Source organism: Chelonia mydas, chromosome 15 (assembly GCF_015237465.2).
Source record: "Chelonia mydas isolate rCheMyd1 chromosome 15, rCheMyd1.pri.v2, whole genome shotgun sequence".
In the NCBI taxonomy this organism is placed as follows: domain Eukaryota; kingdom Metazoa; phylum Chordata; order Testudines; family Cheloniidae; genus Chelonia; species Chelonia mydas.
Window position 1 is genome coordinate 1,707,926 of NC_057856.1, and position 13,276 is coordinate 1,721,201.

Genomic DNA, 13,276 nt, shown 5'->3' on the forward strand with positions numbered 1-13,276 from the left:
CCCTGAGAGCCAGTATGTGATTGCTCCATACGGTCTATTCTCCAGGACTTTGGCCAACTTAACTTTATGTTACAGGCCTTATGTCCCACTTCCCCTGGGAGACTATTCTGCAGTCTAAAATGTTATCCTGTTACTCCTAAGTGTATTTACACAATCTTGTGCCACCCTAAAGAATTTCATCCCCTCCTTGGTGCTTACTGCATTCAAAGTACTTCCCAACTACAATCAGCCCACTCCAGCCTCAGGTGATACAGTACTAGTTGTACTGCCAGGGATGGGGGTTCAAGGATCATGGTGCTGGGGGCCCATATCATAAGCTGAATGGATGGGGACTCACAGTTAACAAAAGGATACTTCACAAGATCACTGCATAAAGATTAAAGCAGGTCAAGGATTACTGACATGATAGAAGATGACAGTGCCTTCCTCCAGGAGAAAGATCTATTACAGTCTATTGTGTCAAGGCCTACTTGCAGCTGCTTCAGCCCTCAGAGTCCTAGAGCAACGCATGAACAGGGAGCTCTCGCTGCACGGACCTGGGTGTGGGCAGAAAAGAGGCATAGGAGAAGAAAGCCTGCCGTGCTTGGGCTGGTGCTCTAAGTTATGGAGAGCTTTCTTTTTAATTCCTAAACAAAGGGGGGGATTAAATTGTGCATGAATCACTTAAGAAAAACAAGCATAAACTCAACTGAAGTGAGAAATCGTTCGCTTTTTGCCCTCATCAAATATCATGTTTAAATTAAAAATAAAACAGAAACTAAACAGCTAATTTGTTTACCTATCATGAAGGTAGCTAATTTCCTTTGTGCAATTCCCTCAGACTGCCCAGGGAATTGGTCATTTTCACTTTCTGTAGCCAATTTTACCTCCTTATCCTAGTCTTAGTGGTGTTGGGATCACAACTACTCAGGAAGCCACTCCTATTCACATAAACAGTTTAATCAAAATCAGCCACAGATGTTGGGCCTACACTACTTGACACCTAAGAAAAGATTCAATCTGCTGCACTGAGCCTGGCATTCTGGAAGTTTGGACGCTCAGAGTAATATAACGAAGCAGTGAGAGCCAAAAGCTCTTCTTACTAGGAATGCATTTAATTATACTTCACGATGCCAGGGCATAGTCACAATAAGACAAGATTCTCATTTTCTGAGCTTTCAGCTGGCTGGGCTGAGCACACTATGGGTAATTTTCTTCTTAAAATAGTTAAACAGAGGGCTCTAAAAATAGCAAATAAAAAAAATAGCCCCTGGGCTGAGCTCTTGAATGCCTGCTTTCAAAAACCATACAAAAGCCTGGGAATGAAGGGTTCTATTGGAAAGACTGAGATAGCTTTGGCTGTGACTGTGAGAGCAAATGCAAGTGAAGCGGGAGAGACGAGAAGTCCCTCTGATTTGTTATTGCATTCCTATTGGTATTTGTACATAGGATAAAGGTGCCCTACCTCCTTATCACTGTAAGAGATATTCCGAATCTCGTTCCATGGAAAAGAGATTTTGGGGGTCAGCCTGTTTTCTGGGTCGTAGATGTGAAGCCCCAGTGCATCAACCCCAAGCAACAGCTCAGTGCCCTTCTTATTCTACAGGAGGGAAGAACAGAGCAAAACAAACCATTTCCATTTGAAGCCAGAAGATTTGAGGAGGATCTGACACAAATGGTTACATTCTACTAGTTTCATCCAGCCCTGACCAGGGATGCAGCACCAACTATGCCAGAGGGGATCCTGCTTCCCAGGCGCCAGGCACCGTGCACTGCAGTGGTAACTCATTCATTCACTCATCCTCTTGGGAGGCTTCTGGCAGCAGCTTATCCGCTGCCTTCCCCTTCCCCTCCCCCCACCCACAGATAAAATACTGCAGGAGTGCAGCCAGCTTTGAGTTTCACACAGTCGTCTCAAGGCAAGTTGGTGAGGGGACCTTTAACGCGAGGACTATTCCTCTCAAATACCTCTTCCCCTGCCCCAGACACACAATGGACTCAAGATGCTTTGAAAACATGTCCCAAACTCTGAACTCACCCTAATCGCGAAGTAGTTTACTCCATACATCTCCAAGTCCTGAGCGATCTTCAGATATTCCATTTCAGCTTCATCTCTGTCAGGTAAATACAGGTCAAAGTTACAGACAGGAAGAGAGAGGGGGAAACAGACACCTTCTAAGCCTTACAGGCATGCAGTGCACTCGAGCCAGGACTTCTCTATTGCAAGGGTCAAGTCTCTGCTTACCAGCAAGATCGATAAAGATCCCCAGAAAATCCCAGTTTGCAGCTTACCTGCATCCTAATGTCTATTAATAACAGCACAGAGGATGCAATGTTTCAAGCCTTGTCTCTACCCCAATCCCCTGAACAGACTCAGTTTGTGTGGCTATGGTTTCAGATATCTCTTGCTTTGTGCTCTTCCCCAAGGAGGAGTGTATTGTCCAGTAAGGGTACAACTACCCATACTAGCTTGAGGTACAAGGAATCATTGGATTCGTGAGATTTCACTCACTTAGACTCCTATTTCTCTTTCTTGCCCGCTGAGCATCACTCCCATCTCAGCAATCATTTCAGTGGGTCAGCAGCAGGAGTGCTGCGATGCCCTACCACACGCATGGCCCTGCTGCAGTGGTATTCCAAAGCCTCCCGCTGGAATCCCATGAACATACTATTATGATTGACCAGCAGAGGGCACTAGGAGTGGTAAAAGCTCTCTCCAACTGCTCATTTAGGACTTGTCTACATACAAAATTGTACCACATTAGCCATACTCATAACTACAATGGTACAAACCATGATTTAGTTGGGATTGGTCCTGCTTTGAGCAGGGGGTTGGACTAGATGACCTCCTGAGGTCCCTTCCAACCCTGATATTCTATGATTCTATGAAACACTCTCGCTTTGCTACAGTTCTACTGATATAATGGTGCGTATGCTGGTATAGCTTATTCCTGTAGGGCACCGGTGGGCAAACTTTTTGGCCCAAGGGCCACATCGGCGTTGTGAAACTGTACGGAGGGCTGGGTAGGGAAGGCTGTGCCTCCCCAAACAGCCTGGCCCCCGACTCCCTATCCGACCCCTCCCACTTCCTGCCCCCTTACTGCCCCCCTCAAAACCGCCGACCCATCCAACCCCCCCTGCTACTTGTCCCCTGACCGCCCCCTCCTGGGACTCCCACCCCAACCGCCCCCCAGGACCCCACCCCCCCACTCCCTGTCCCCTGACTGCCCCGACCCCTATCCACACCCCTGCCCCAGACAGGCCACCCCGGGACTCCCATGCCTATCCAGCCACCCCTGTTCCCCATCCCTGGACTGAGCCCCCGCCCCCCCGAACTTCCGCCCCATCCAATCTCCCCCTGCTTCCTGTCTGCCCCGACCCCATCCACCGGAACTCCAACACCTATCCAACTGTCCCCTGCTCCCTGCCCTTTATCCAAACCCCCCCGCTCCCCGCCCCCTTACCATGTTGCTCAGATCAGCAGGAGCTCGCAGCCCCGCCGAAGCCAGCCACACTGTCTGTGCTGCCTGGCAGGAGCGGCAGGCCAGAGCACTGGCAGTGCAGCGCGCTGAGGCTGCAGGGGAGGGAGGATAGCGGGGGAGGGGCCGGGGGCTAGCCTCCCCATCCAGGAGCTCAGGGACTGGGCAGGACAGTCCTGCAGGCCAGATGTGGGTACCTCTGCTGTAGGGGAAGGGATATAAGCTATATTGCTATGTACTTGCCTTATAGTGATATAGAAAAAACGGTTACTCACCTTTCGTAACTGTTGTTCTTCATGTCCATTCCAATCAGGTGTGTGCGTGCGCACATGCATGTTGGCCGGAAGATCTTTGCCTTAGCAGCATCCGTCGGGTCGGCCTGGGCGCCCCTTGGAGTCGTGCCCTCATGGAGCCTAATATATAGCCTTGCCGACCCACCACCCCTTCAGATCCTTCTTGCCAGCTACTCCGACAGAGGGGTAAGAGGGTGGGTATTGGAATGGACATGAACAACACATCTCGAAGAACAACAGTTACGAAAGGTAAGTAACCATTTTTTCTTCTTCGAGTGCTTGTTCATGTCGATTCTAATCGGGTGACTCCCAAGCAATTTTAGGAGGTGTGGTCAGAGCTGTCCACTGATTAGAGTACTGCTCTACCAAAGGCCTCACCATCTCTGGCTTGCCTAGTAACCGCATAGTGCACAGCAAAAGTGTGTATGGATGACCACGTCACTGCCCTGAAGATTTCCTGGGTGGGGACTTGAACCAGGAAAGCTGTTGATGAAGCTTGCGCCCTTGTAGAGTGCGCCATTATCGGAATCCCTGCTAGATTGTAGCACTCAGTAATGCAGGCCACAATCCATGATGAAATGCGCTGGGTCGAAATAGGCTGACCCTTCATCCTGTCCACTACTGCTACAAAGAGCTGTACCGACTTCCTGAACGGTTTCATCCTCTCGATGTAAAAAGCCAGCGCTCTGCGGACGTCGAGAGTGTGGAGCCTCTGCTCCCTGTTATTCACATGAGGCTTAGGGTAGAAAACTGGGAGGAAAATGTCCTGGTTGATGTGGAACTGCGACACAACCTTCAGGAGGAAGGCTGGATGGGGTCTGAGCTGAACCTTGTCCTTAAAAAATACGGTGTAGGGCAGCTCCGACGTTAGAGCCCTGAGCTCAGACACCCTCCAGGCTGAAGTTATTACCACCAGGAACATGACCTTGTAAGAAAGGTAGAGCAGGGAGCATGTTGCTAGAGGCTCAAAGGGATGCCCCATGAGCCTAGCAAGGGCCAAGTTAAGGTCCCAAGCAGGAACTGGCTGGCGGACGTGGGGGTACAACCTGTTGAGGCCCTTCAGGAAGCGACTGACCAGAGGGTTAGCAAAAACCGAATGGCCCTGTACCCCCAGATGGAAAGCCGAGATGGCAGCCAGGTGCACTCTTATAGAGGAGAAGGAGAGACCTTCCTGCTTCAAGTGGAGAAGATAATCCAAAATCTGGGGCACTGAGGCTAGTGCCGGGGGCAAGTCGCGCTGAGCTGAGCAGACTGAAAATCTCTTCCACTTGGCACTTCCAGGCACGTGGCCCGAGTGGAGGGTTTCCTACTGCCAAGAAGAACCTGTCTGACTTGTTCTGAACAGGAGAGCTCAAACAGATTCAGCCATGGAGCCTCCATGCTGTGAGATGGAGCGACTGCAGGTTCAGGTGCTGGAGACGCCCATGAACCTGAGTGAGAAGGTCCGGGAAGAGCGGCAAGGTAATCGGGGCTCCCACTGACATGTCTAAGAGAGACATGTACCAATGCTGGCGGGGCTAGGCGGTTGCTATGAGAATGACCCGAGCCCGGTCTCTGCGGATCTTGAGCAGGACCTTGTGGATGAGCGGTATGGGAGGGAAGGCGTATAGAAGAGGTCCCCCACAATGGAGGAGGAATGCGTCCACTGTGGAGCCCGGACTGTGAGTCTGAAGGAGCAGAACTGCTGACACTTCCTGCTGTGTCACATGGTGAAGAGGTCGATCAGGGGACAGCCCCACCTCTGGAAGACCGAACATGCGACGTCTGGGCGAAGAGACCACTCATGGCTGTGAAAGGACCTGCTTAGGCGGTCCTCCAGCTCGTTCTGGACCCCGGGAAGGTACGACGCTTGAAGATCGACTGAGTGTTCTGTACAAAAGTCCCATAGCCTGAGGGCTTCCTGGCACAGGGGAGAGGAGTGTGCACCCATTTGTTGATATAGAACATCGCAGTCGTATTGTCCATCATGACCGATACACATCGAACTGCTAGATAAGGGCAGAATGACTGACATGCTAGGCGTACCGCCCTGAGCTCCCTGACATTGTTATGAAGACTGAGATCTGTCTGTGACCAGAGGCCCCGAGTCCTGTGGTCCCACAGATGGGCTCACCATCCCAAGTCTGATGCATCCGTCACCAGCACTAGGGATGGCTATGGGCAGCAAAGGGAACTCCTGAGCACACCTGCTGAACATCCGTCCACCACAGGAGCGAGTCGAGGATAGGGCAAGGCAGGGTCACAATCCTGTCCAAGCTGTCCCTGGCAGGTCTGTACACTGACGCAAGCCACGACTGAAGCGGCCGAAGCCTGAGTCTGGCGTGTTGTACCACATATGTACAGGCTACCATGTGCCCGAGAAGTTTCAGGAAATTTCTTGCAGTGGTAGTAGGGAACTGCATGAGTCCTTGGATCATGGTGTTGAGGGCCTGGAATCTCACCTGTGGGAGGAATGTTCTGGCTTGAGTTGAGTCCAGTACTGCCCCTATGAACTCTATCCTCTGGACTGGGGACAGAGTCGATTTGGCTTTGTTCAGTAGCAGTCCCAGATTCTCGAAGGTGGCTCTGATAAATGCCACGTGAGCTTCCACCTGAGCCCTGGAGCGGCCTTTCCAAGGTACGGAAACACCGCAGAAAGGTGGCGACGACTGCCATGCACTTGGTGAATACTTGAGGTGCTGCTGACAGGGCTGACAGGCTGAACGGGAGGACAGGGCTGACAGGCTGAACGGGAGGACAGTAAATTGGTAATGGGAACCATTTACCACAAACCTGAGGAACTTTCTGTGGTTGTGTGAGATTGCTACGTGAAAATACGCATCCTTCAAGTCGAGGGCAGCATACCAGTCTGCTGGATCCAGTGAAGGGATAATGGAGGCCAGGGAAACCATGCGGAACCTGGCCCTCATGAACTTGTTGAGGTCGCGCAGGTCCAGGATAGGTCTGAGGCCACCTTTGGCCTTCAGTATTAGGAAATAGAGGGAATTGAAGCCCTCACTCCTGTGGCTCCAGTGGAACCTCCTCCACTAGGAGCGACTGCACCTCCAGAATGAGAAGTTGCTCATGAGAAGGGTCCCTGAAGAGGGACAGGGAAGGGCGGTGGAAGGGCGGGAGGGCATAGAATTGGATGGAGTATCCTTTCTCTACCGTGCGAAGCACCCAGCGGTCTGAGGTTATACGGGACCGTGCACGGTAGAAAGGGGACAGTCGGGAGGAAAAGGTAAGATCCAGTCTCTGATCTGGTGTGCCGTCCTCGACTGCACCTTCAAAAGGCCGGTTTAGGGCCAGAGGGCGGTTTGGGCTGGTCTTGATTAGCAGAGAGGTGTTGCCTCCTCCTGCCACTCCGGTTCCTCCTCTGAGAACTGTCCTGGCGGTTCTGCTGCTGGAACCTTTGAGGAGGTTGCAGGTGGAAATGTCTCCACTGTGTGGTGGGGGTATGCAAGCCAAGATTGGAGAGCGGCTCAGGAGTCTTTTCGGCTGTGGAGCCGTTTGTCTGTCTTCTCTGAAAACGGAGTCCCTTCCTCAAACGGGAGGTCCTGAATGGTTTGCTGGACCTCATAGGGCAACCCTGAGACTTGCAGCCAGGCCCCGTCACATAGCCACCCCTGTCGCCATGACTCTTGTGGCAGCGTCTGCAGCATCTAAAGCTGCCTGCAAGGCAGCCCAGGAGACTAATTTCCCTTCTTCCACCAAGGCGGTGAACTCTGACCAAGAATCCGAAGGGACGAGCTCCGTGAATTTTGCCATTGCTGCACAGGTGTTAAAAGGGTACCTGCTCACAATGTCCTGTTGGTTAGCAATACGGAGCTGCAAACCACCAGTGGAGCAGATCTTCCTATCCACAAGCTCTAGGCATTTAGAGTCCCTATTCTTTGGGGAAGGACCTTGGAAACCCTGTCTCTCCCGCTGGTTAGCCACATCGACCACCAGCAAGTCCGGAGGCAGGTGGGAGTAGAGATGCTCAAAGCCTCTGGAGGGCACAAAATACCGCCGCTCATTACATTTGGCAGTGGGTGGCAGGGATGGCATCTGCCACAGGGTCTTGGTGGTGTCCACAACAATCTTTATGAGGGGCAATGCTACCCGTGAAGGTCCCAAGGGTGCAAGGATGTCCACCATGGGATCTGCCTCCTCTACCACCTCCTCAGCCTTGATGCCCAGATCCTGGGCAGCCCTGCAGCGCAACCGTTGTAGGACTCTGTTGTCCTCTAACGCAGGAGTTATGGCTGTCCCTACCAATGCTTCGTCCGGCGACGAGGAGGGGGAAGTGTGTGCTGGTAGTGGAAGCTCCCTACCGTCTGTCCCAGAGGGGTCATGTGACTCCCAGGGCAGCAGTGGAGGAAGCGGTACTGATGACAGTGCCAGGGCCATAGGCATCATAACCGGTGTTGGCATCAGTCTCACCAGAGGGAGCTGCGTTGGCACACTCACAGGAGCCGCTGGGGTTGGGGGGCCCGGTGCCGACATCGGTACCAGGGCCGTAGGTGCCTGCATCAAGGTCGATGTCGACAATGGTGCAGGCATGGGAGACGGGTGCGAAGACGCCGTGAAGGCTGGTGCCAAAGTCAGAGCTGAGAACGGTGCTGGAGTCGACGACGGGGCCGGAGGAAAAGGCGTCAGGACTGCAGGCGCCAAGGGCAGATGCGCAGTGGAAGGTGCTACAAAAGTGGTGGAGGCCACTGAAGATGTCGCTGAGTGTGGGCCCTGGGTTCCGCCCTGGTAATAAGCCCAAGGGGTCCAGAAGGGCCTCTGAAGCAGGTTCTGCCACTGCAGAGGCCATGCCTGATGCTCCCTTCTGTCTCTACCTGACCTCGCTCTATGACTTCTGCTCCTACCCGAGCAATAGGAGTTGGACTCCGACTCCGAGGTCTCAGACACCGAAGACCACGGAGGAGCTGATCCTCGATGCCTCGAACGTCGAGAGCTCGGGAAGTGGGTAGGCTCTGGGGTCGCACATTCATGGCTTAGCTGGAGGAGAACGGTCATCCGGCTTTTTCTTCTTTTGAGGCACCGGCGAGTGCGAGCGGTGCCTACTGTCAGACAGGCCCCGTGAGGAGCCATAGCAGTGCCAAGCGTCCCTGAAGGAATCCTTCCTCGGCACCGAACTTGCCAACGGCGCCGGGGCGCTCTGCGTCAAAGACGACGCTGTAGAGGTTGGGTCTCTTGAGCCCAGGTCAGAGTGGAGGTATAGGTCTGCCTCCATGAGGATCAGCTTGAGCCGCTGTTCCCTTTCTTTAAGCATTCTCGGGCGGAACTCGTGGCAGATCTTACAATTATCTTCCTGATGGGTCTCCCCCAGGCATTGTAGACATGACGAGTGCGGGTTGCTTTTTGGCATGTGCTTGGTGCAGGCCACACAGTTCTTGAAACCTGGGGACTGCGGCATACCACGGCACCGGGGCCGGAGTGAGGGGGGAACCCCCAACAAACACTACACTATACTAAACTATTAACTTGAACACTACTAATAACTAACTATATACAACAGAACAGAGAAGAAACTTGCTAAGCAAGAGCCAAGAGAAGTTCCAGCCACAGTCACTGGCGGTAAGAAGGAACTGAAGGGGTGGCGGATCGGCAGGGCTATACATTAGGCACCATGAGGACGCGACTCCAAGGGTCGCCCAAGCCGACCCAACGGATGCTGCTAAGGGAAAAATCTTCTGGCCAACATGCATGTGTGTGCGCACACACCTGAATGGAAGAGACATGAACAAGCACCCGAAGAAGAATCACAGAATATGATCACTTATAGTGATATAACTGCATCCACACTAGGGGCTGTACTGATTTAATGATTTTGGTAGAAAAATCTCCTAGCTGAGATAGTTGTATTACACACAAAAAACTGCGTAGACCCATTCTTTGTTGTAAGCATTATTTCCACTGTGCTGGCAGCCTAGAGAGAGAGGTAGGCTGCCTTGCAAAATTGACTTCTAGTCCAAAGGGCTGATCCAAACCACCATTGTTCATGTTTCCGCCCTCCCCACAATACAGTATTTGTAACTCAGGTCACTCTTCCATAGTCTCTTCCTTTTCAGTATCCAGCATGACTAGAGCCCTACCAAATTCACGGTCCATTTTGGTCAAATTCACGATCATAGCATTTTAAAAATAATAAATTTAATGATTTCAACTATTTAAATCTGAAATTTCACTGTGTTGGAATTATAGGGGTCCTGACCCAAAAAGGAGTTGTGGCAGTGTCTCAAAGTTATTGTAGGGGGGGTTGCGGTACTTCTACCCTTACTTCTGCACTGCTGCTGACAGTGGTGCTGCCTTCAGAGCTGGGCAGCGGCGGCTGCTGGCCGGGAGCCCAGCTCTGAAGGCAGCACCGTCACCAGCAGTGGCACAGAAGTAAGGATGGTGTGCTATGGTATGCCATTGCCACCCTTACTTCTGTGCTGCGGCCTGCAGAACTGAGTCTTCAGTCAGCAGCCACCACTCTCTAGCCACCCAGCTTGGAAGGCAGCTGCACAGAAGTACATAAGAACGGCCATACTGGGTCAGACCAAAAGTCCATCAAGCCCAGTATTCTGTCCTCAGACAGTGGCCAATGGCAGGTGCCCCAAAAGGAATGAACAGACAGGTTATCATAAAGTGATCCATGCCCTGTCACCCAATCCCACCTTCTGACAAATAGAGGCTCAGGACACCATTCCTGCCCATTATAGCTAATAGCCATTGATGGACCTATCCTCCATGAATCTATCTAGCTCCCTTTTGAACTCCGTTATAGTCTTGGCCTTCACAACACCCCCTGGCAAGGAGTTACAGAGGTTGACAGTGCGTTGCATGAAAAAATACTTTCTTGTGTTTGTTTTAAACCTGCTACCTATTAATTTCATTTGGTGGCCCTTTGTTCTTGTATTATGAGAAGGAGTAAATAACACTTCCTTGTTTACTTTCCCTATACCACTCAGGATTTTATAGACCTCTATCATATCCCTGCTTAGGAGCCTCTTTTCCAAGCTGAAAAGTCCCAGTCTTATTAATCTCTCCTCATATGGAAGCTATTCCATACCCCTAATCATTTTTGTTGCCCTTTTCTGAACCTTTTCCAATTCCAGTGTATCTTTTTTGAGATGGGGAGACCACATCTGCACACAGTATTCAAGGTGTGACCATACCATGGATTTATATAGAGGCAATATGATATTTTCTGTCTTATTATCTATCCCTTTCTTGATGATTCCCAACATTTTGTTCGCTTTTTTGACTGCCGCTGCACACTGAGTGAATGATTTCAGAGAACTATCCACAATGACTCCAAGATCTCTTTCTTGAGTGGTAACAGCTAATTTAGACCCCATCATTGTATATGTATAGTTAGGATTATGTTTTCCAATGTGCATTACTTTGCATTTATCAACATTAAATTTCATCTGCCATTTTGTTGCCCATTCACCCAGTTTTGTGAGATCCTTTTGTAGCTCTTCGCAGTCTGCCTGGGACTTAACTATCTTGAGTAGTTTTGTATCATCTGCAAATTTTGCCACCTCACTATTTACCCCTTTTTCCAGATTGTTTATAAATATGTTAAATAGGACTAGGCCCAGTACAGATCCCTGGGGGACACCACTATTTACCTCTCTCCATTCTGAAAACTGACCATTTATTCCTACCCTTTGTTTCCTATCTTTTAACCAGTCACCAATCCATGAGAGAACCTTCCCTCTTGTCCCATGACTGCTTATTTTGCTTAAGAGCCTTTGGTGAAGGACCTTGTCAAAGGCTTTCTGAAAATCTAAATACACTATATCCACTGGATCGCCTTTGTCCACATGCTTGTTGACCCCCTCAAAGAATTCTAGTAGATTGGTGAGGCATGATTTCCCTTTACAAAAAACATGTATTTCCCAACAAATTATGTCCATCTATGTGTCTGACAATTTTGTTCTTTCCAGTAGTTTCAACCAATTTGCCTGGTACTGAAGTGAGGCTTACTGGCCTGTAGTTGCCAGGGTCATCTCTGGAGCCCTTTTTAAAAATTGGTGTCACATTAGCTATCCTCCAGTCATTTGGTACAGAAGCTGATTTAAATGATAGGTTACAGATGACAGTTAGTAGTCCTGTAATTTCACATTTGAGTTCCTTCAGAACTCTTGGGTGAACACCATCAGGTCCTGGAGACTTATTACTGTTTAGTTTATCAATTTGTTCCAAAACCTCCTCTAATGACACCTCAATTTGGGACAGTTCCTCAGATCTGTCACCCAAAAAGAATGGCTCAGGTGTGGGAATCTCCCTCACATCCTCAACAGTGAAGACCGATGCGAAGAATTCATTTAGTTTCTCCGCAATGGTCTTATCGTCTTTGAGATGCTAAAGGAGCAGTCAATCAACCAGTGGTGCCACTGGTTGTTTAGCAGGCTTTCTGCTTCTGATGTATTTAAAAAAAATTTGCTATTACTTTTGGAGTCTTTGGCTAGCTGTTCTTCAAGTTCTTTTTTGGTCTTTCTAATTATACTTTTACACTTGATTTGCCAGAGTTTATGCTCTTTTCTATTTTCCTCATTAGGATTTATCTTCCACTTTTTATAGGATGCCTTTTTGCCTCTCACTGCTTCTTTTACTTTGTTGTTTAATCACTGTGGCTTTTTTTTGGTTCTCTTACTATGTTTTTTAAATTGTGGTATACATTTAAGTTGAGCTTCTATTATGGTGTCTTTAAAAAGTTTCCACTCAGCTTGCAGGGATTTCACTTTTGGTGCTGTACCTTTTTAATTTCTGTTTCACTAACCTCCTCATTTTTGGGTAGTTCCCCTTTCTGAAATTAAATGCTACAGTGTAGTGCCGCTGTGGTGTTTTCCCCGCCACAGGGATGTTAAATTTAATTAGATTATGGTCGCTATTACCAAGCGGTCCAGCTATATTCACCTCTTGGACCTGATCCTGTGCTCCATTTAGGATTAAATCAAGAATTGCCTCTCCTCTTGTGGGTTCCAGGACTAGCTGCTCCAAGAAGCAGTCATTTAAGGCGTCAAGAAACTTTATCTCAGCATCCCTTCCTGAGGTGATATGTACCCAGTCAATATGGGGATAGCTGAAATCCCCCATTATTAGTATTGATACCATACCATGCCATCCTTACTTCTGTGCTGCTGCTGGCAGGGCACTGCTTTCAGAGCTGGGAACCCGGCCAACAGCCACCACTTTCCGACCACCCAGCTCTGAAGGCAACACAGATGTCAGGGTGGCAATACTGTGACTCCTGCCTAAAATAACCTTGTGACCCCCCTGCAACTCCCTTTTGGGTCAGGACCCCCAATTTGAGAAATGCTGGTCTCCCCCATGAAATCTGTATAGTATAGGGTAAAAGCACACAAAAGATGAGATTTAATGGTGGGGGGGGGGGGGGGGTTCAAATTTCATGGTCCGTGATGCATTTTTTATGGCTGTGAATTTGGCAGAGCCCTGACCACGACCTACCGGAGGCACTTTCTTAGCAGAACTCGCCCATAGCCTGCTAGGGATCTTGGAGACCCCATTCACTCTCTGACTGCTTGCTCACTGAGGGGCTAG

The 13,276-nt window shown here is 50.0% G+C and overlaps 1 protein-coding gene across 9 annotated transcripts in view; it reads right to left on the reverse strand.

The window, feature by feature from the left end:
- NF2 (neurofibromin 2) overlaps positions 1-13,276 on the reverse strand; it is a 112,606-nt gene that overhangs the window by 53,764 nt on the left and 45,566 nt on the right. For 8 of the 9 annotated variants that reach the window (XR_005222339.2, XM_037878366.2, XM_037878364.2 and 5 more), the window contains exons 7-8: positions 2,018-2,093; positions 1,445-1,579 (exon numbers count right to left, since the gene is read on the reverse strand). Coding sequence is in view for 8 of the 9 variants with exons in the window: in XM_037878366.2 (XP_037734294.1) it covers positions 1,445-1,579; positions 2,018-2,093 (211 nt within the window). In the remaining variant the exon portion in view is untranslated. The remainder of the gene's footprint in view (positions 1-1,444; positions 1,580-2,017; positions 2,094-13,276) is intronic. The other variant, XM_037878368.2, reaches the window with a different exon arrangement.